This window comes from Lathamus discolor, chromosome 5 (assembly GCF_037157495.1).
Source record: "Lathamus discolor isolate bLatDis1 chromosome 5, bLatDis1.hap1, whole genome shotgun sequence".
In the NCBI taxonomy this organism is placed as follows: domain Eukaryota; kingdom Metazoa; phylum Chordata; class Aves; order Psittaciformes; family Psittacidae; genus Lathamus; species Lathamus discolor.
The window spans coordinates 18,390,086-18,412,521 of record NC_088888.1 but is presented as its reverse complement, the minus strand read 5'-3'; the positions used below and the strand labels follow the sequence as shown (position 1 = coordinate 18,412,521).

The 22,436-nt window shown below is 41.9% G+C and overlaps 1 protein-coding gene across 1 annotated transcript; it reads left to right on the top strand.

Annotated features, from left to right (window-relative positions):
- The first annotated feature begins 697 nt into the window (after nt 1-697).
- Nucleotides 698-18,648, top strand: FAM98A (family with sequence similarity 98 member A). The gene is made up of 9 exons (XM_065679929.1): nt 698-812; nt 982-1,060; nt 4,033-4,181; nt 4,960-5,094; nt 8,117-8,301; nt 10,676-10,756; nt 11,969-12,085; nt 15,038-15,205; nt 16,762-18,648. The coding sequence occupies exons 2-9, from the start codon at nt 1,008-1,010 to the stop codon at nt 17,515-17,517; spliced, it is 1,644 nt and encodes a 547-aa protein (XP_065536001.1). The 5' UTR covers nt 698-812; nt 982-1,007; the 3' UTR covers nt 17,518-18,648.
- Nucleotides 18,649-22,436: the final 3,788 nt, after the last annotated feature.

Below are 22,436 nucleotides of genomic sequence, written 5' to 3'. Positions count from 1 at the left end.
ATGCCTCTTTACTCATGGCAAGTGAGCAACCGAAAGAAGTGAACGGCCTCACACTCCCCCCCTGCCCCCGGGCAACTGCAAGAGCACTGCCTTGAGGAGTTCCACCCTCCGCACAGAGCTCTGGTACAACCAGCGCTGCCCCGGCAGCGCTCTGGCCCCGCGGCCCCATCCACCTCAGGGGGAGGCCGTCACCCACGAACCGGCCCCCAGGGAGAAAGGAGACCCGTGGGCGCAGTGATTTCCCTTTATCAGCTCTATTCCCCACCGCAGCTGCACATACGGAACAACACCCCGATTCCCCACGGCAGCCACATGGGGCTCTGCCGTGCGCACGGCATGCTGGGACTTGTGGTCCCGGCTGTGCAGCGGGGGCCTCCCGGCTGGGGAACCGCTCGCTCACTGGAGCAGTTTGACCCTTCCGCCGCCCCGTCCCCCTCCGCCCGTCCCCACGACGCCGCTCGACACGGCGCATTCCAGCGTGGGTTCCGCGGCAGGGGGGGAGGGTCCTTCTTTTGGGCCTGTCTGCGGTGGCGCCTGAGCAGAACAGTGGGATCCTCGGTTCACCCCGGGCTCCTGTCGCACAGAAACAACCTGGCGTCCGCCCTCGCACCCGTGTCTCCGTTTAGCAACGCTGCCTTGCTCGGCGGGTAGGCGGACACCGCCAAGGGAGGAGGTCGCTCCCATCAGGCACGGCTGCGGGGCGGCTCGGGAGCAGCCGGGTGAAGGGTCAGGCCGGGGACCTGCTTCTCCCTCCCCCTCCCCGCCCTGACATGCCAACCCGGCAGTCGGCGGCGCAGCAGCGTGTGAGCAGCGTACGTGGGGCTGGCGCTGGCGGCGCGGCAGAGGGGCTGCGCGCAGGGCGGCGGTGGGCTGCTGGCCCCCGGCGGGGCCGGGGCCGGGGGCTGGGGCTGGGGCTGGGGCTGGGGAGGGGAGCGGAGCGGGTTTGCCCGTACCGAGGAGCTGAGTCCCGCTGTCGCGCAGGTTCGCCCCCGGTGCCCCGCCGCAGGATGGAGGTCGAGCTCCTGGAGAGCGACGTTCTGGAGTCGCTGGAGGACCTGGGGTAGGTGTCCCTGGCCGAGCGACGCCCCGTCACTGGGTCAGCGATGGGGGACGGGAGGGTGCTTGGGGGTCTTTATCGAGGCCATGGCGTCCGCGGGCGGCCGGTGTGGCCCGGGGGGCAGGAGGGCGCCTCGGTGTGGGCCCCTGCCTCAGGGAGCGGCTATGGCCGTGCGCCCGGACTGGTGGGGCCGGTGTCGCCGCGGAGGGCCGCGGCCCCCCGGCATGGTCCCTGTTCCTCAGAGCTGCGGTGCCGCCCCACGGTTGGGCTGGTGTCAGTGCCGGCTGGGCTCTGGAGAAGCACCAAGTGCAACAGACAGGTTTTCAGCCTTACCGGCCTTTACAAGCGTTTTACCTCTCAGTGCGTGCTGATCTCCTTGATTCTTGTGGTGCCATCTCATCGGTAGCACCTCTGATTCACAGAGCGGCCCTAGCCGGTGGTGGGGAAGGGAGAAAGCCTTTTACGAGAAGCCAGAGGGAAAGAAAACTTTTAGGGTTCGTATTTAACGAAAAATAATAGATGGGCAGGGGGAGGGAAGGAAGCAAATTATAGTATCCCCGCCATCCTTTTTTTTTTTTAATATAATACAGCACAGGAAACTTCTGTGTTTTGTTTAAACCTATTACTCTGTCAGAGTCGGTAAAGGTTATATAAATATGAAAGGGAGAGCAAGAATAATGTGCCATACTGTAAGCTTGCATGTCTGTAAACTGTTAGGAGCTCAGACAAGAGGCACCTAGAATTTCACTGCTGCTGGTTCTATGCGAACAGTTGTATTTATGCACCCTGGCTACATTCCCATAACTCACTTTGTGGCTAGAGTCGTCACGCTCCAGAAAAGATTCTATTTCCAGGCTAAGTTGGTGATGATAGTTCCAACACTTCACAAACGGGTTTCTGTTTTAGCAGGTATTTCTCTGACTGAAATATGAAAAGGTCTCTGCCGTGATGCATATACCATGCTTGGTTTCTTTTTTCTGCCTTATGTTTGGAAGGATATTAGTGGCTTGAAGGTGTTGTGATTTGTGCTCCTTGTCTGTGTAATTACAGACAGAAAGTGTTGCTGATGTTCGACATAAATAAAGTGAAAAATGAAGGCAGATTAAAAAACATCAAGATTGGCAACAATGATTGAAAAGAAAATTTGGAGGACAAAAGACATAGGGCTTCCACAGTGTTGAAAACAACTGAGAAAATTACTGCGTGTGACTACACTATTTGTTTCCTTGTGTCTGGAAAGACTGGGGTGTTTGAAGTTTCAAGCTTTGCCCGAAGTTCCATGATCCTTCATAGTTCAGCTAATTTTTTCTACCCAGATACTGAAGACATCTCTAATGTATTACTTGATTAATTTTTTTCAATAGCATTGCACGTCAGAGTTGTTTCTCTTTGGATTTTTGAGGTGCTCAAATAGCAGCCTCTTGTCTTGTAAGTCAGTCTGTTGAACTGTTGAAAAAAGCAAACAAATGGGCAGCATAATGTCACCAGAAGGAGTGTAGCTCTAGAATATGTGCCATTGGCAGGAATGGAAGGAAAAAGAAACAGTCGGCAATCTGTGAACTGGATTACTGGGCAAGTAGATGTGTAATTGATGTTATAATTATCAGAGATAACACAGTCAAGATGTCAAAGAAGAGTTCTAGAAAAGGGGTTTCTGATGTGACTAGTGACTTAAATCCAGATCTTGCCAAAGCAAAAAGTTTGTCATTATTTCCCTTCTACTTTGATCTGTAACTGCATGTTTCTGTTCTGAGCCCCAGAGGTTCCTATATGTGTAGGTTTGAAACATCTGTGGGACAGGACATGTTCTGATTAGCCTGTTGGAATTGTCTAACCTACTGTGGTAATGTAGGAGGGTTGTCATACACCAGATTACAGCTTCCAGTAGCTGCTAGTAGATTAGCTTAGTGTTGCTAATTGAGCTGCATTGTGAGGTAAAAGTTATTTTTGAGTGTGGCTACTTCATTGGATGAAGTAGCAGGCTGTTACAATGATGTGAAGCACAAGAATGAAGTGTAGAGAATAACATTTTCATTTGCTCTGTGAGAGAGTCTTTTACATCAGAGGTTTGCCAGGGGTTGACTGGACTCGCTGGGTTGCAGTGACACAGGGGGTGACTATCAGGAAGTTTGAAAGAGGGATTTTGGTCAGTTATGCTCACTCCTGGATGTCTTTCTGTTTTGGGTGCAGTATACCAAAATAATACTGTGCATTTTTCTTGAATACTCTGATAAGCTCTGACTTTGTGCTTCTACCTGGTAGAAGGCAGTCTTGTTCCTACTCTTCCTCCTTCCCCTGACAGAGTTCTGGGGGGAGGAGACACAGATGTCCTGAAAACTGTCTTACAAGACCTGATCTTTAGACTTGTGCTTTTTTACACTAGGCCTGATTTTTTGCTCATTTTGTTTATGCTGATAACTAATTCTATGTATTTTTCTTGTGCCCATTTAAAAAGAGAATTTTTCAAAAGAGGATATTGTTTTTCAGATTACTTGTGTAACATTTATATTGAAGGCTTACCTTTAAATGGCAACCCTTGAACGTATGCTAGGAAACAACAGAAAAGATGCACTAGTTCAGCAGTAGTCATTCAACTTACTGTAAAGCAGTGCTCAGGAATGATACTTTGAAACTTTTTTTGCCCTAGATAGGTATATAGTAAGTAACAAGAGACAGAGGCTGAGAAGTTGTCACTGTATGTCATAACATTCTCCAGGATGAAAGCTTTGATGATAATCTTTTGTGACGCAGTCTTTTTGGCAGTAAGCTAATGTGCATGGAAATGCTGAGTTTACGCAGATGTCTTCAGTATGCTTTTTCTTACAGTTCAGTGCAGGAACCTTGCAGTTTAGATGTTCAGTGTTGCGGATATGTAGAGCGTTTAGCTCTCAATATGTACACAGCATAAGTAAACGTATCACAGGACATCGGTCGTAGCAAACATTACTAAACTGTGCTTTTGTTTTACTTTTCAGTTACAAAGGTCCATTGTTAGATGACGGAGCCCTGGCTCAGGCAGTCTCTCATGGAGCCAACTCTCCTGAATTTACCAAACTCTGTGCTTGGTTGGTATCTGAGTTACGGCTATTCTGTAAACTAGAGGAAAATGTGCAGGCAACTAACAGTAAGTAACTATAACTGTAGCACAAACATGCACTTAATGTGTGTTGTTGCATGCCATAAAGATTTGGGCTGACAATTGATTCATCTGTTATACCAGCGAGTATTATCTGCATGCTGTCAACTTTGGATATTTTCCACCTCAAACTTGCTTAATGAACAGCCAGTAGAGGGTGAAATACTAGTAAGGGTCAATCAGTCTTTCTTCTGAAGTTAGCTTTTTCTTTCAGTTGTTCAACCATGGAGACTTTTTAAATTTCTTGGATAGGTTTAAGGAAACATTAGTGTCTTTTTCTAATAAGATCATGAGAATATTTTTATTTCAATGCTTCTGCTTTTATTTTGATAGAAGTAACTACAGTAACCATATTTTCTTTTTATTGTTGGTTACCTTAACTATGTGCTTACTATGTATTTTTTTCCTACGTTTGTGGTAGGAAGAGTTAGTTAATACTTAAAATACCCCTGTAAAATTTGCGATGTTTTTAATGTCACTTTTCGTTGTAGAAGTTGTCAGTGGCTGTCTGTTGTAGCTGGGAAAAGCTGCATGTGAAACATAATTTTACTATAATGAGGGTTATTGTGGCTCCAAGTAGGTTGTGCTTTGTCTTTGAGAAACACAAAAAATGCATTTGGCTTCCATTAAAAGCAGGGTTTTAATGTTAAAGAGCAACTGGAGCAGAGCGTTTGTTTTTTTTTTTCCTAATAGCTAATTCATTCTAATCATAGCCATATAAATGTATGTATTAGCTGTAAACAAATTATTATCCTTTCCTTCTAAGGTCCAAATGAAGCAGAAGAATTTCAGCTTGAAATGAGTGGGTTGCTGGCTGAAATGAACTGTCCATATACGTCATTAACATCAGGAGATGTGACAAAACGCCTTCATAATCAAAAGAACTGTCTCTTGCTGCTTAGTAAGTTAAAAGGGTGCTTGTAAACAAACCTCTTCTTGTGAAGAATCATAGCATTGTTTCTTACACTTAATGAAATACTGTTTTGTTCTTCACAATGTATGAAAAGTTATGTAAAATTATGCGTTAGTTTTCCTTGTAATTTACAGTGTCAGAATATTCTACTTCTGGGTCTCATAAACTTAGCAGTCACTCTGTAACCAGTCTGAGCATGAAGCTTTTTCACATTCACTACCAAAAAAGCCTGTCCTATTACTTCTCAAAAGGTACTCTGAAGAGGGAGTAATTTGAAGACTTCTGCAAGGATTTAGCCACTGAACTTTGTTTAGAAGGGTGTTAAAAATGACAGCTAACATCAGGTGCATCATCATTTTGGAGCCCCTACTGTGAGGACTTGCGAGGTGCAATAAGACTTGCATTTTTGTACATTCTGACAACAATTTGAATCATTGCAAAAAAGAGAGGATGTTTTATCCTGACTGCCAGTTCTTTTGATCAGTTCTTAAGAAATTAGCAGGAGCAGTGGTGACATTTTCTCTTTCACCCAGGAGATCTCAATAGCTGAATTGGTTTTACTCCTGCTTAGGAAATGTTAGAGGAGAAGAAATAGTACTTAAATTTGGGAAATGAATGTGACGTTGATTTACATTAAAACAAAACAGAAAAATGAATTTTTACAAGTGTCAGAGTTAGAAATGGTAATACTAATTCTAATATGATCTTAAAATAAATGTTCAGTTTGGTTTCTCAGTTTCTGCTGATTCTTTAACTTTCAAAGCAGAGATTTAGTTGAGCCCTAGCTGAGATGTAAAAAATGAATTAGAGTAGGTTCCTGTATTTCAACAGTAGGAGAAAGATGAGTAGCAAGACAGTCTGAATTTATTTTGATAGTATGCTCAGAAATGTCAGATGCAGTGAGGTAATTAAAAATTTAAATTACTTTGTAGCTCAGACAATCTGCCCTTCAGCTTATTCTATGTAAGCCAAGCCATTTAATAAATTTGGCTTGTCTATGACACACAGTTTATCCCAGAGGTCCTGTGTGATGTACGTTTTGGTAATATAAGGCCATGTTCAGCAGCTGAACTCTGGTATCCCATCTGGCAGGAACACTGTGTTTACTGTCAACCGTTGAATTGAAATAGATGCCAAATTCCTTTTTTGTGTACCATGATAACTGCATAAATTTCTTTACCTACATTAAGCTAACTTAATTAGAAGTATCTGTCCTGGGTTCAGCTGTAACAGCTATTTTTCTTCCTAGTAGCTGGTACCATGCTGCGTTTTGGCTTTAGTCTGAGAGCAATGCTGATAACACACAGATGTTTTAGTTGTTTCTAAGTAATGCTTACCCCTATCAAAGACTTTTCAGTCTCTCATGCCTTGCCAGTGAGGAGGGGCAGAGGAGGCATGCTGTTCCAGGAGGAAGCAGAGACAGGACAATATTCCATAATACCATAAACCTAGACTTTTTAAGGAGAAACAGAATAACCCTCTTCAGTGGTATGCCAGGATATTTTATATTTTAATGAAATGCAGCACACTTTATGTCAATTGGAAGATGTGGCAGTATTGCCCAGAGAGGAAAGCACCAAATAAATGGAAGTAGTCAGGATTGTCTTGGTGTGCAGCAGCTCTAGAATACTGCATTAAGTGCTGGCATCTGCCAAAATAAAAAGTGCAAGAGTTTCAGGTGCATTCAGAAAAGATCTGCAAAAAAGGATCACTGTCTGGAGAACATTTATGTCTTACAGTGGTAGCTTGAATGTGAGCTCTGAATTCTTGACATGAAATTCTGCTGCTAGTATCTTTTTTCAGGAGGTCCTAATGGGGTGTAAATAACTGAAAATTAATATAAGAAAAATGTGTATAAAGTACCTTTGAAAGAATTTAGAAAGGATTCTTCATAGTTTTACATACTGTAAGAATTTTATCCTTTAAAGGTGTTCTGTGTCTTTAGTAGAAGATACTGTAGAGATACAGGAAAAATTATAGAGATCATTAAAATGCTTCGTTTTCTTCATCTTTTGATCTGTCCCAATATTATAGGTAGAGCTGCTTTCGTATAGCTGTGGGATTGCATCGCTGCTCACAAGTCTGCCTTTATCAGTGCAGTATCTATTTCTTAGTCCTTATTTTTAGAAGTAATTATTTACTGTTATGGTCAACCAGTGTGATTCAGGATAAAAGTATTGTTAAAGCTGTGCATTTTTTATTTTTTTTTTTTTTCAATTCAAACTTCAAAGTTGTGCCAATTACAAATGAAAATGGTGTGCTAAATTTATATTACTGCAGCCAACACCTGATGCTGAAATTTTGGGTGTATGCTGTGTTCAGAAATCTTGATCTTAATTTTTTGTTTGCTTGATAAAAGAGTAATAATGTGATTGTAGGCTCTTGCAGTTCTGATACCGAAGAGCACTCCAGGCATTCTAGCTTCTGTTTCATCAGTTACTACCTTCCTTTCTGAATGTCCTGGGTTCAAGACACTGGAATTGTTATAAACCTGAATTCTTAATAGTACTTTTAAAAGTGGTTTCCATTCTACGTCTTGCCTGTGGAAGTAGAGGAGATTCATCCAACATTTTGCTTCTCTCTACTCATTTCCTTGCCTTGTTTCCTAGAGCATCAAGCAGTGCTTGCTTGTCTGGCTTAAAGTGTATATCCCAGTCCCTCATCCGGCTTATTTCCATGTTCCTAGTCTCTGTCTTTGCTGGGCAAAGCCTGAAGGAAAAGAGCTGTGCTGTGTTGAACTCTGATTAATACCTGTTGGAATCATAGTGATTTTTTTCCCAGGCTTTTATTGGTTGTACTAAACCTTTCCCCTGTTTGTTGTGTTTCTAGCATTGGGCTCAGTGATTATTAGAAATGCGAGTGTTCTCCGGATACCAAAATTATAGCCTTCGCTCTTTCTAAAATGGTCCGTTTGCACATTTGTTCATTGTAAGCACTTGAGTTCTCACTGGTTCTAAAATACTTTAACTCGGCTATATCTGATGCTGAAATCTAATTTTTCTTACCCCAGCATACCTCATCTCAGAACTGGAAGCTGCCAGAATGCTGTGTGTGAACACCCCTCCTAAAAAAGCACAGGAAGGAGGTGGCAGTGAAGTCTTTCAGGAGCTAAAAGGCATATGTATTGCTTTAGGCATGTCCAAGCCTCCCGCCAACATAACGATGTTCCAGTTCTTCAGTGGAATTGAAAAAAAAGTAAGATCCAAAGGAACAAAACTAGAATATTTATGGTGTTTCTGTTTTGATGGAAAATAGTTCTGCTATCAGAGAAAGATTTGCCTCTTGTGAAACTCGAGTGTTGGAACTGTGAAGGAGAGCTAACATGGTTTACTGGGTATGCCAAGAGTCGAGATTTTGAAGATGAGTTTAAAGGCTTTTTCCATGCCAAGGCACGAGGTCAGGGACTACTGCTATCATTGCCTTCCAGGGTGAGGTGTTTCTTACTCTGCTCTAGGCTTTAATGTCATCACCTGTTGCAGAAGACATGGAAAATGCTGAGCTTAGGCGTCAGGAAGAATGTTAAGGAGAAATGTGTTCTAAGAACACAAATTAACAAATTTCTACAGGAATCTACTATTTGAAAAAATGTTTAGATTAAAAGGTGTTGTAACCAAAGTCAAGTTTATACCTTTTCCATAAGGTTTCATTGGTCCTTGTGTTCCATTTATTTTTGTTCTTTTACATGTATGCGTTCTTCAGATTTTTTGTAGTTTTTTTTTTTAAAGAAATTTACTTTTGTTTCAGTAATTTTTATAAAGCAGAGAAGTGCAGTGGAATGGACTGTCCAGTGCACAGACCAAAGGTGGGCGAAAGGAATTTTTTTAAGTTACATTAACTGGCTTAGCTTGCAGGATAGGGGAGAGCAAAACAGCAGGAAAGAATCTTTGTGATTTTAAAGAACAGATGCAATTACAAAGCACCCTAAAATACTTTCAGAGAAGATTTTTGACTGACCTTTTAGTTGCATTATATTTAAACAAATCCAAGCAACTGAAAATAGTGCTTCATTTCTTTGCAAGAAATCAGTTTAGATTTACCTCTTTAAGAAGCGGAGGGTATTTTTCCAGAAAAAGCCTTCAGGTGTAGAATGGAAGCAGTATGTTTTCTGGTTTTGGTATTGTCATGGGCATTAAATAGTTAGATACATAAGAATCTGTGCTTCCATTTTCTATAAAAGTAGAAAATATTCCTACCAATGAACAATACTGGCAAGCTTTGCTGGTGAAAGAGACTTAAAAATAGAGAATACAAAGTAGGTAACAGAATTCCCAGATTAAAAATATTTTTGTGTTTTTCTGACTGACTTTTCTGTTTCATTGTCTTACAAGGTTAAATGTTATCTCAGTGATTTATATCCATAGATGGTCATACTAAAAAAAGCCAAATAACCTGAACATTCCTTATGGCTTAATAAAATACATCAGGAATTTCTAATCTACAGAGTTTCTTAGGAATTATGTATAGCTCTGGTGCTTACAGTCCACACAGTTCAGATGTTGGTCGTATTTGAGAAGGAGAAAGGAAAGTTGACTAAGAACTGAACTTACTGCACTTTGTAAATGAAAATATATCACAAAGTCAAGCAAAATATGAAAACTTAAATAACAGAGTGACAATTTTCCTCTTGAGTGTAAGATGATAGTTGTGACAAGATCACCTCAAAATTTTTGTGTTTTTAAAAACTGAGTCTTAGGATGGCAATATTCTAATCTAGCATGTGGAAATCAAGCTACCTTTTTCTTTGTGCATACATAGTACAGTTTGGAGTAGGATCTTTGTGTAATTTACTCTCTTTGTTAATGATCTACCCCATTAAAAAAACACCAAGCTGCTGATACTTGAATGAACTGCTACCTCTGCTATTCTGAAAGCACTTGGTTTTAAAATCTTCAAGTTAGACAAATTAGGCTGAGCACCTTTGGAAAACCAGCTCACTGAATTTGTTAAATCAGCTGCTGGAATGAACATCCAAGGAAATTGAAAAATGTGGTTTGCATCAGTGGAAAAGTGAAGTTTCATAACTCCAGCCTGCTTTGATCCAAGTTTTTGTCACTGCTATTCCAATTCTTCCCCTGAAATCCTCAGAAATTTTGAGATGGGAATAGACAACCGAAGGTGTTCCCAAACTTCTAAAATGCAAGATAAATGAAAATTTTCATATTGAAGATTTTCTCCTTTTATTCTTTAGATCATGTTGTATTTCACATAGTCTTAATACAGACCTTTTTGATACAAGTGTGTTTCTTCTCTGAATTAGAGAGGTGATGTGTAGACTAATCCCTCTGTCTTCAAGAGTAGCTGTACCTCATAGGACCTTTCTGTTTTAACTGTAGATCTACTCTGTCATCCCTTCTCTTAACTTTTAAATAATGATGGCTGAGACTACCAGAAATATAAAAATAGCTGCTTTCCAAAAGAAGGGTGCCTGGTTCTCTGTCCCAGAGAAAACAACTTTATTGGAGTTTGCTCTGTCATGCCTATGACTGTCCAGGAGTCATCCCCTGTAATTTGAATCTTCAAAAGGTAATTTTGTTTTAGCCGATGCTTATATTTTCATATCTCCTAACAGCTGAAGGAAACACTAGCAAAGGTTCCACCTAATCATGTTGGAAAACCCTTATTGAAGAAACAACTGGGACCTGCTCACTGGGTAAGTAGTTGCAGGTATTACAGTCTGTTTCCTTTTTTCAGATATATAAAATATTAATCTTGATTCTGTGTGTAGTGTTGCAAAATTTTCTCATCTTTTTCTGAAGAGAAGACAATTTCTTGTAGTATTTTACATATATATTGGTGCAATAAATGTTCAGCAACTGGTAAGTTCTTAGGTTCATGAATCTATATAGGCAGATGCAGGCAAAAGTTTTCCATAATAAGGAGACTTAAGGTGGTGGTGCTGACTTTTGGCTTCTTTCCAGCAGTCTGTGTTCTTTTTCCATAATTTTTCTCCTCTGTCTTGTTGGAGTATTCTGCTTCTTTTGTAGCTTTTTCTCCAAGGAGCTCTTGGTGTCCAAGTGGAAGGTGGGAGAGGCTGTGCCCACAGGCCACAGAGCCACAACCATCTCCCGCTGGGTTTTGTCTGCTGTTCTAGAAGGATGGTGCCTGGTTTAGGTGCTGCTGCTGCTGCACCAACACAAAGCTATGGCCCCTCTGCAAGACTGCAAGTCTCTTTTGTGTCTCTTGCTTATGGCTTAAGTCTGCTTCCTTCAGTGTTTGTACTGTTGAAGCTGACAGTAGGCCCTGCCACCCCCTTCCAGCCAGGCTTCACACAATACATAAATTATTTCCTTAATGGTGCATATCTCAACTGTAGCTATGGCTAGACAGCCCTCTGCTACCAGGTTTGTTTCTGATGCTGGCTTTTCACCATAAGGGCACTGTTGTCTGCATGCAGATTGTGCTTTAGTCAAGGTCCTCTTACACTACTTTACTTTTAGTCCTCTTTGTCCTTAAGCTTACTACTTTTTAAGAAGGCAAGGACACCCTGGTCCCTAGACTTAGTTACGTCCTTGCATCTCCTTCAGCTTGTTGCATGTAGTGTTTTCTCATTTCTGCTAGGTGTTGAGAAAAGCCTCATTAGTGCGTGCAGTTTCTGTGTCTCTTCTGAAAAACAGGCAGCTGTGCTGTTAGAAATGGTAGAAGGCTGAATGTGAGGGTAACAGAACCTTTGAAGACCTCAGGAAAACAGTGTCAGCAGGCAGAGCTTGATGTGAGGCCAGTTGACAAGGGAGATAGTTGTGGGCTTATGCCCTGTTTAATATCTCTGTGTGTCTTTTTCTCTTCCATTCGCATAGTTTGTTATCTTAAGTAGAAACATTTTATCTGTAATCCATAGGTTATGTTTGTAAATTATTTTTTTCAGGAAAAAATTGAAGCAATTAATCAAGCCATAGTCAACGAATACGAAGTCCGAAGAAAACTGTTAGTTAAACGTTTGGATGTTACTGTGCAGTCCTTTGGCTGGTCAGATAGAGCTAAGGTACAGCTTGTTATGAAGTACTGATTGGTGATAATGCTCTATAATAAGTATCTCTGGAAAAGCCCCTCATTGTTTCATCCTTCATGAGTAAAAAATAACCACAGGAGTTGTCTTGTTTTAGTTTCAGTTTCTAAAGAAGTTTCATGATGATGTAAGATGACTAAAAGATTTTACTTAAAACTGTTTTGTTGGATTTTAAAACATTATGTAAAATGAGAAGATAGACCATGTATATCTAACTATGCACCAAAGCCCCAACATAACAGCTAAGTAAGCCACTAGGAAAAAAGTAAGTGGCGATACAGCTGTTTGTGGTCAGAGTACCATAATGTGAATCATTAAGTGCTGTGTCCATGTGATGGTAGGAAAGCATCTTCCTGTTGACCATCCCTAAATTTAATTTGTGATGTCCACAGAGATGAGGTTTCTTAACTCAAAGTGTGTCTGCACAGCTCCACAGATGCACATGAGAAAAGCTGCTAAGGCGCTACATTTTCTTATCTCATAGATAGGGTAATATTTTTTTGTGCTTGTTTTGTCTCTGAACTGTGCTAGTAGCTGTGACACGACATCTGTTTTGTCTGAGTATGTGGTACATATCCCACTTTAAAAAATAATGATATGGTTTCACTATTTCCTGCATTTCATAGTGAAATGATTTCTATGATTCTATTCTAAAAAGGAATCATAGAATGGTTAGGGTTCGAGAGGACCATAAGGTGGGGGTTGTGGAGTCTCCTACACTGGAGATATTCAAGGCCCGCCTGGACAAGTTCCTGTGTGATGTACTGTAGGTTACCCTGCTCTTGCAGGGGGGTTGGACTAGATGATCTTTTTAGGTCCCTTCCAACCCTTGGGATTCTGTGATTCTGTGATTCTGTGGTTATCCAGTTCCAACCCTCCTGCCATAGGCAGGGACGCCTCACACTAGACGGTGTTGCCCAAGGCTCTGTCCAGCCTGGACCTGAACACTGCCAGGGATGGAGCATTTACCATGACAGAATTTAACAAATAGTACATATTTTTTTAGGACTAAGATCTTTTAACTTGCTGTTAATTATGCAGCTAGCAGCGTTTGAGACTGGGTGATAAACTGTCACACACGAGTCACCAAATGTTTTTTCTTAAGAAATGATTTATGCAAAAGGCAACTGTATTTTAATAATAAACTGTGACATCTCCCCATTCTATTTTTTTTCTTGAGTAGGACTTCTGCTGATGTACTGTCTTTTAGACCTTATATTCTTCAGGGTGCATGAAATCCTTTCACAAAGCCCACAAATTGTATATATGCATTTCTATCTGTTGAAATGCAAGTCTAAATTTTTTAGGACCATAACATACTCATGTTGGGGAATATGGCTATGGTATTCCAGACATGCTTAGAGTTTGCTTTAACAGTAGCTTTTAGCAATGCTTTAATACGTTATGGTAATAATTTTAATATTTTTCTTTTAATTTTAAAATCGGAAAAGTGTCCGAGTACAGTACTATAACTAAGTAGTTACTTCTCCAGATAGTAGAAGCACCAGTAAAAACTTCATAGTCTGTTATTAAGGGGCTTTAAAATTGCAAAATTTTAAGTTTCACTGAAAACAAAAATACCATAGCACAAGAATACTGTGCTCGGATCTCAGTCAAACTTCCCAGGGAAAAACATACTACTGCGCTAGTAAATACTGCTGCTTCTCCTATCTTTAGCCAGCATCAGGTAAATGACATGCATATTTTCCTGTTCGATTTGTAATAGAATCATAGAATAGTTAGGGTTGGAAAGGACCTTAAGATCATCTAGTTCCAACCCCCCTGCTGTGGGCAGGGACACCTCACACTAAACCATGTCACCCGAATACAAACATAGAAGCTTTTTGGCTCTAAAAAATTGCCACCGAGACACTTGGAAATACATACTCTCAGTTCTTCCCAGTTGCAGTTTTCTGCCTTCAGATGGAAAATAGGATTTTAAAATTTGCTTCTAAGTTCTTGACCTTTCAAGGGAATTGTTGGAAAACCTGGTTTGCCTGACCCCACTGTTGTCATCTGGGTTCCAGACAAAAAGCAGCCCTTCTGTCTGTGTGCAGATTGTAATCTAGTTTATCCTAACGCATCACACATTATACACTGTTGATAACTGAAGATAGATGTAACTCATGTATTATCTCATGGCTCGTAGCACAAATTTCTGTTGTGTCTGTCAGTTGGAAAACTGCTATGACACTTTTGAGGTGTTCAAAGAAGCCAATATGGTTAATGGCAAAAGGCAGTAGAGGAAGAGAGATTGCATACAAAGTAAAGATGATGTGTAGGATCTCATTTCTAGCTTGGGCACTACATATGGAAGACAAAGGACTGAATTAGAACAAGCTCTTGAGAGCTTTAGTTCTGTTAGTATGCTTTCCATGGCTTGCCTTTGTGAAGAAGCTGGCTGCCATGAAGAGTGTGAAAGAGTTAACATAGCCTTTTCCCGCTGATACAGTGTTGGAGATATGGTGATGTTAGTCTAACTGGAATGGTTATGGGTCAGGGTACAGGCACAGGAGGAAGTCTGGAGGCTGCACATGGGTATGTTTCATTTTCAGTATCTTGGACATTAGCAGTAATTTGTATAACTGTATGTCACACTTCTCTTCTGTTTGCCTGAAAGTAACACAGTCTGCATGTATATATTGTTAATCCTAAAACTGTCAGTTCTTCAGTGTCTTGGCAGTTCAGTCAGAATAGTGTTTCCTGTATTACTTAAGAAATGAATTTGACAAATGCTAGCTTTGTTGCAGTGATTTGTAGTTACAAAGTGGTGGTTCTCACTGGTATTTTTATATATGTGTATATATATATATATATGTTTCTATTTGCGGTAGTGTTTCCGGTGTTAATTTGATTCTTTTGGTGAGGTGTCCCATTGCTTTCCTATTACTTTAGCTGACTGGGTTTTGGTTTTCTTTTCTTCAATAGAGTCAAACAGAAAAACTGGCTAAAGTCTACCAGCCAAAACGTGCCCTCTTATCCACTAAGTGCACTATTTCCATAGCAAATCTCTTGGCAGCTCGTCAGGATCTGTCAAAGATCATGAGGACAAGCAGTGGATCCATCCGAGAGAAGAGTGCATGTGCCATTAATAAGGTACCTTTAGTGACAAATGGTTTGTTCTGTTATATATATTTATGTAATTTGAATGTAGTAATAAAACCTACTTTTTTAGGATTGTAAAATTGGAAATAAAGGATAAGAAACTTGGTCTTTATGTACTCCAGATTATGCATCAGTGCATTAGGGGAGCTCCAGTTTCACCTGTTTAGGTTCAGAATGCCTCTTCTTAGAGGCAGTAAAAAATTGCTGCAATATCTTGATAACTTTCAGTGAGAGCAGGCCTGTGCTGTCTTACTGGTATTACTGATTTCATTACCCTGCTGCAACCTAATTCTGTCACTGTGTCTAAAATAACACCTACATAGTAACCTTGTTTCTAGTCTATGTGAATAGAATGTATTAAGAGCGCAAAGCAAGGATCTCAAGTTAGATTCCTCTGTGTACACAAAAAAGATTATAGTCAAGTGTGTACTTTTGGTACTGACATGGTAGGAATATGATTTTGACTAAGCAACTTGTTTCAAAAATTATGATTACACATGAGTAATAGGCTCACAGACGCACATGTGCTGAACTTGAAGCTCAGTGGCTGTGTACAGTGGTGTACATAGTACTTTAAAATTTGTGGGTGTACATGTGTGCTTTTTCTGCCTTCTGGGTATCAACTGTATTTCAGGTAAAGCTGTAATTAATTTAGCATAGAATGGTGGTGGGCTGATTTGATCACACACCCACATCCCCCCCCCCCCCCCAAATAATTTTTGCACCTTTTTAGTGTAGTTGGAGCGTGGAATATAAGAAATTAAGTAGGAAGACAGACGTGACTGTATCATCAGACTGCATGTATGTATTACTGGGAATGCAGTACTGCTCTGATGCTGATCCAGATTGTATTAACTTATCTCAATATTAATCAAATTATCAATATTAAATGTTTTCCAAGACAGTAACAAAGTAACCTGCTTCTACTGAACTTATTCTATTTCATCACTTTAAAACCTGAGGCAATGCAAATGTCCTGTCCCATTGTAAGTCTTGCTAAATTCTTATGTCACAGCACCCTTAGGCAGCTAAAGACCTCTGGAGTCTTGCTCAACTGTGATGAGTGCTGTCTAACACCTCTTTGTTGGTGTGTAAGTTTTTGCATGTCCCAACTGAAAAATAAGAATCTTTGCACTTTGTTTACTAAGCTGATGGCTTCTACAGCAATTCAGAGTGCTGGTTAGGAAAGAAACTGTGGTGGTGGTGTACTTGTGGTTGTTTGAGATTAGCAGTCTGCACTAATAAGCAGTTTAGTGAAAGGCTGTATTGATGCTGCCTCTGCTGGGGTGCCTGCTGTTTGAGCAAAAAGCCCAGGTCTCCCAAAAAGCACCCAGTTAGCAGGACTTGGAGTACTAGATAATCCCTGTTCAGTTTTTATTAGTTGGAGACGAAGTTCTGTCACATTCAAACCGACAAAAGTTTGCCTTGATGAAATCCTCTGGATGTAAGAACTCTTGAGCAGCTGCTGTTTGTGGTGTGTATCAGTAAATGTGGCTCTTCTGTGAGGTGTTACAACTCCTATGGCAGTTCTCCCTTTCCCTTTGCAGGTGCTAATGGGCAGAGTGCCTGACAGAGGAGGACGGCCCAATGAAATCGAACCGCCACCTCCTGAGATGCCACCATGGCAGAAAAGACCAGAGGCTGGTCCACAACAAGGCGGTGGCAGAGGAGGAAGAGGTGGCTATGAATCCTCATATGGAGGGCGAGGAGGTTATGACCATGGGAGTCACGACCGAGGGGGAAGAGGAGGCTATGACTCATATGGAGGGCGAGGAGGTCATGAACAAGGAAGCCATGATCGAGGGGGACGAGGAGGACGTGGTGGTTATGATCATGGTGGCAGAGGAGGCGGAAGAGGAAACAAGCTTCAAGGAGGTTGGACAGATGGTGGAGGTGGTGGCTACCAGGATGGCAGCTACAGGGAGAGCAACTACAGAGATGCAGGTTTTCAAACAGGTGGCTACCATGGTGGTGGTGGCGGCGGCAGCGGTGGCTACCAAGGGGGAGGGTATGGTGGCTACCAGTTGTCTTCAGGAAGTGGCTACCAAGGCGGGGGTGGTGGTGGCTACCAGCAAGACAACAGATATCAAGACGGTGGGACCCATAGTGACCGAGGGGGTGGCCGTGGAGGAGGGAGGGGTGGTCGTGGTGGTCGTGGTGGCCGTGGAGGACAAGGAGGAGGCTGGGGGGGCAGAGGTGGGCAGAACTTTAATCAAGGGGGGCAGTTTGAGCAGCATTTCCAGCATGGAGGTTATCAGTATAATCAGTCTGGCTTTGGACAAGGAAGACATTTCACAAGCTGAGGCTGCTAAAAATTTTCACTTCAGCAGAGCTCATGTAATAGAAACCTGGTTTCAGAGGCCTGGCTTAATCGCTGCTTGAGTAGTACAGGTTGGTGACTGTGGCAGGTAGAATCCTTTGGGTGGGATGTTTTGCACTGAGCAAAGTACCACTTTTGGTAGACTTCTCCTGCCCCAGTTTGTCTGAATAAATGCATCATCACTACGCACTGCACCCTAAACATCAACTAATAGCCATGCTTTTTAGATGTTGGTCTGGTTCCTTCTGCTCAGAACACTTTTGTTTTGAAACTACCTGCTGTGTTTGCCTTCCGCTTTGATTAAAAAAAATATCAAGACCTGTCTGGTCAAATTTGTGTATTATAATACACAATAGAACTTACGCATTCTTCCTCCAAATCACTGTGCAATTAGATGTTCTAAAACCAGTTCTGAGTATGGCTTTCTGGCCTCTCATTTTAGTCAGAGATGTTACACACACGTGCGCACACACACAGTGAACTCCCTCTGGCAAACAGGTTTTTTGTCTATTCTATGAGCTCTCCTGTGGATGCCATGTCCGGTAGCCTTATCTCCTGCTAGGCAACATGTTCCCACCTGCTCAACTCGGAAGACTGACCACCGCCAAAATCTGCGAAGATCATTTAGAACTAAGCTAAATTGTGAACCGATAGTGTGTGTAGGCCTGTAGTTAGGTGTGGCAATTAAAACTGACCTGCATCCATCCAAAACAAGTTGCTCCTCTTCAAACCTAATTTTTACTTGAAATCAGCTAGAAGAAATGGCAGATTTATTTTATTTGCAAGTTAATACCACTGGCTTAGCAAATCTAGGGCAATTTGTTTTGGGGGTTGTCTTTTTAAGGAAATGCACTACGGCCTAGGAAGATTAGTTCCTGCCTGGAGGAAGCCCTTTTATTATTGCTGCAGAAAACAAAGCCTGGCTGAGTTTGGTGTTCTGATGTTGGTTGGTTGGTTTGTTTTTGTTTTGTTTTGTTTTGTTTTCTTTACTGAAAGCCACATAATGCTTCTTGCTGGGTTTTTTGTGTACATAAACATTGTCAAGCTGTGAAAGAAAATGGCTGAAGGTGTGCTGTTGTATAAAAGGTGAGCAATAAAAGTATGTGTATGTTCACTTTGATTCAGTTTCTTTTCCTTCTTGGTAGTAAAAAGCAGTTAACTACCGTAGCTGCGAATGTCTGCCTGCTTCATCTAATGTACATTTTGATCTGTTTTAGATGTTGTAGTTGCCCCAGCCGTACTCTGCTTTCTGCCGGCTGAGAAGCTGTCAAAACAGGAGCAGATGGGGGGAATTGGTCTTCAGTTGCTCTGAGTTTTGTTCTGTTCCTCCCTTTGAACTGGTGTAGCAGGATGTGGTACTCTCTTAGGGGTTGCTGTGTAAAATTGTTATTAGGCTGTGTGAGCACCCATCTCCCAGGTTATGCTCCTGCATGCCATGTGAACATGGTATGCTGCTTCTGGGAATTCGTCTGGGCTTCTCCAGACTTGTGGGAAATGTAGGATCCTGCTACCGTGCTTGGATTGCTGTAGCAGAGCATATGCAGATGGCGGTCTCTGGTTAGCTGCAGTGCCCTTGGAGCTGAATTCAGGTTGATGCAGGCAGGAGGAGTTCCTTAGATTACAGAATTAAATAACACGAGCATTTGAGAAAATCTGTTTCTGTAATCCGAGCTAATTGAGAAAATAAGATGGTAAATGTTGTTTAGAATTGATTTCCCTGTTTCGTTCCATGATGAATGTGATCTGTTAATTTATTGTGGCCACTAGGTGCTGCTAGTGATCCAGACCCTGGAAGCTAAGGTGTCCGTGAAAGGCACTTGGGAATCTGACTTTATGTCTCTTCTCCTTTTTTAGTGTTTCAAACAAATTTACCAAGCCTGACAAGGAAAGAGTTTTCTATATTGAATCCAGGTCCTTGAGGATCACCGATCTAGATCTGGCTCAGCATAATATAGTTCAAATTGTGAACATCTAAAAATGAATGTTGCTGCTTCAAAAAGGTATTGATGATTTCTTAAAGCGGGATGCTCCAGAGAATAGATCTCCCTTGTGGAAGAGCAATGCCTTGTTGTGAGCTTTAGCTGGTGACAAGCTGCATTCATGCAAACATATTTAGTGGGGGTTTTAAGAATTAAGATTCCTACAGCTGGCTCAGTCCTGGAGTGGTGAAGGTGGAGAGGTTGACAGAGTTAAAGAGCCTTTTGCTGGGAATGTCATATCTTCAATTTGACAGCTTCTGCTTTTCTTCACACTGCTCCTCACTGGAAAGAGGCTGGTGTTTTCTGTTAGTGCATTAGAGTGCTGCAAACTTGTTCCTAGCAAGAGGGAGCCCAGGAGGCTCTTGAGAGAGCCTCTGGCTGTGTTGCATCTGCACCTTCAGAGAGTTCTTTCTGTGCTAGAGCTCCCAGTTTCTCTGCAACGCTTATGAGTGTTGCTGCAGCAAATAGTCTCACTATTGCACCCTGTGACATGGTGAAATGATGCTGGGATGAGGTAGGAGCACAGAGCTTCCCCTTGCACCTTATTCCAGATAGCTTTTTCTCCTCAAAATATGTTGCTTATCCTTCTCCCTCATCCAGGACTTAGGGTAAGCTGAATCTGGATTCACTGCTGTTTGAGGGGGAAAGTTGTTTTTTAAACTCAGAAGGCAAAACAGGAGGCTTTACTTTTCCAACAGGAAAGAAAACACTTTGCTTCTGCCAGCTGTTGTTGTTTTTCCTTACTCTGTTGTTTCCTCATAGTGTGTTGTGACTTCTTTGTTCCCCAAAGAAAACACGCTTTGTATACGTAGAGAGAGCAGCTTTGATTAATGAAAGCGAACAGCCACTGCTTTGTTATTCTCGGTATGATGCTCCGATATTTACTGTTTTTCAAACATGATTCCTGTTGCACTAGATGGAATCTCTTAACTGGAAGCTGGGAGAGGAGAGATAGGTTGTGGAGACTGTTGGATTGGATATATGTGCTCGATTGTATTGTGCATCATAGAATCACAGAATGGTTAAGGTTGGAAAGGACCTTAAGATCACCTAGTTCCAAAAGCAGAACTCCAGCAGATCAAGAGGGCAATTAAGCAAGCAAGCATTTATAGAGGGGATAATAAATGAAATTAATGAAAGTGGCAAGTGCTTCAACCAATCTCTGGCCTAATTAGAGACCTAGACACTTACCTAAGCTAGATCTGGGAGGAAGGGAAGCAAGATTCGCATCAATAGACGTGAGAAGTGGCTGGAACTTGAAAAGTGCTGTGGCATAAGAGTGTTCCCTGTAACAGGTTATGCACCTGGGAAATGAAAATTAAACTGTGCTGAAGTGGAAAGAGTTGAGTGGAGAGTAAGCTGATTCTCAGGACGACCCGATGACTCTTTTGGGTTTCCAAAAAGCTCGTGTGAGTTCTTAGAGTACTAGAAGTTAATTTAGCTCCCTGTTAGGTTAATGAAGGCCAGCGCAAGAAAGCCCTCAACTGTCTGCTCATGGCATATGATTTTTTTCTTAGTTCTGCAATAGGACTGCAGTAGAGTGTCTTGGTGGTGTTGCTGCAGAAGACTTGTGATCCTGCTTACTCTCCGAACTTCTGATTTTCCTTGGACAGCAGGAATGCTACAGAAGTATGTATGCATTTAAGGTGTTGAGTGTGATTTAGCAGTCCCAAGCAAGGCTAAACTGCAAGCTTGCTTTCACAGCCTCCTAGCATACCCTTAGGTTAGAGTCATGCCAGTGTTGTGATCAGAGACTGGTACACTGAAGTGGATGTGAACTTCTGTTTCCTCTGTGTAGGCTCTCAAAATATTTGTGTGTTTGCTTGTTTCAGGTTGTGCCTTTTCAAAGGGACACAAATCGAAAAAGCAAGTGCTATTACCAGCTGTAAACATTGCCTTCTCCCCTCTTTGGCTGAAAATAAGTTGTACCTCTAATGGCTCAACAAACAAGGGTAGAAGGGAAAAATACTTTTCCTTTGTGTTTACTTAGTGCTTTTTACAGCTCTGAGTGCTGTCAGTGTCATTGTTTCCCCTTTATTGTCCAGTAATTTCCCCTCTTGTCCACGTGGGTCTTTCCCACAACAGAGGAGAGAAAAACAAGTATAAAAAGTAGGAAAACACTATTGTAAAACCAAAGAAAGAGGGAGTCTGCCTGTGCTGTGGGCAGGTGGAAGGTCATAACTCGTTTTCACACATGAAGTAGAGATGAAGGTGATAAGGGCGCTTTAAACTTTCCGGCATTAGCTTAACTCATGGAAAAAGCAGACTTTTTGGCTAAATTTCATACTGCCCCAGCGGTAGCCTTTTGCTGATGGCTTTTCTCTCTCCTAGGACCAGATTGTCAGCAGCTGTAAACAGCACTTCGGAGCTGAGCACGCAGATTTTCCAGTGAGTTTAGCCTGTTGGCTGCAGTGCTTATTTTGAAAATCCAGTTCAGATCAGTGCTGATAATTCAATAACTTGTTCCAAAGTTAGCTCTATTTCTCCAGTGTCCTGGCGTGGGCCAACTCTGTTGTCAAGACTCTCTTGAGAAGTACTTGGAGCAATTTTTTTGTGCTGTGCAGAGGCCCATCAGTTATCAGGCTGATGCTGAATGAAGCAAACCTCAGCTAGATTTTTCTTTGGCTGTGACAATCATGAAATGACAAGCCCTTGTGTCTCCTACCTCTCGTGTCTCCATGAAATCTGCATTAAGATCTCCTTTCTTCCTTCCTCCTTTTCTTCTTTCCTTCCCCCTCTGCTCAGTCTCCATTGGGATCCTGTTCCATTCTTGGTGTCACATAGGGAGGGAGAGCTCTCTTAGAATGCTTCTTCCCACACTTACTCCCCATCTGTCTGTTGTTTGTTCTCTAAGGGTTTTTGTTTGTTTGTTTTCTGCCTGTGTCCTGTATCCAGGATCCCTCTTCACATGCAGCTATTTCCC

What these genes read in the sequence shown, in the direction of transcription:
- FAM98A (XM_065679929.1), top strand. Translation starts at nt 1,008, where the DNA reads ATGGAGGTCGAGCTCCTGGAGAGCGACGTTCTGGAGTCGCTGGAGGAC. An exon ending in GAGTCGCTGGAGGACCTGGG is followed by an intron (nt 1,061 to 4,032) that starts GTAGGTGTCCCT and finishes TTTACTTTTCAG; the next exon opens with TTACAAAGGTCCATTGTTAG. An exon ending in AAATGTGCAGGCAACTAACA is followed by an intron (nt 4,182 to 4,959) that starts GTAAGTAACTAT and finishes TTTCCTTCTAAG; the next exon opens with GTCCAAATGAAGCAGAAGAA.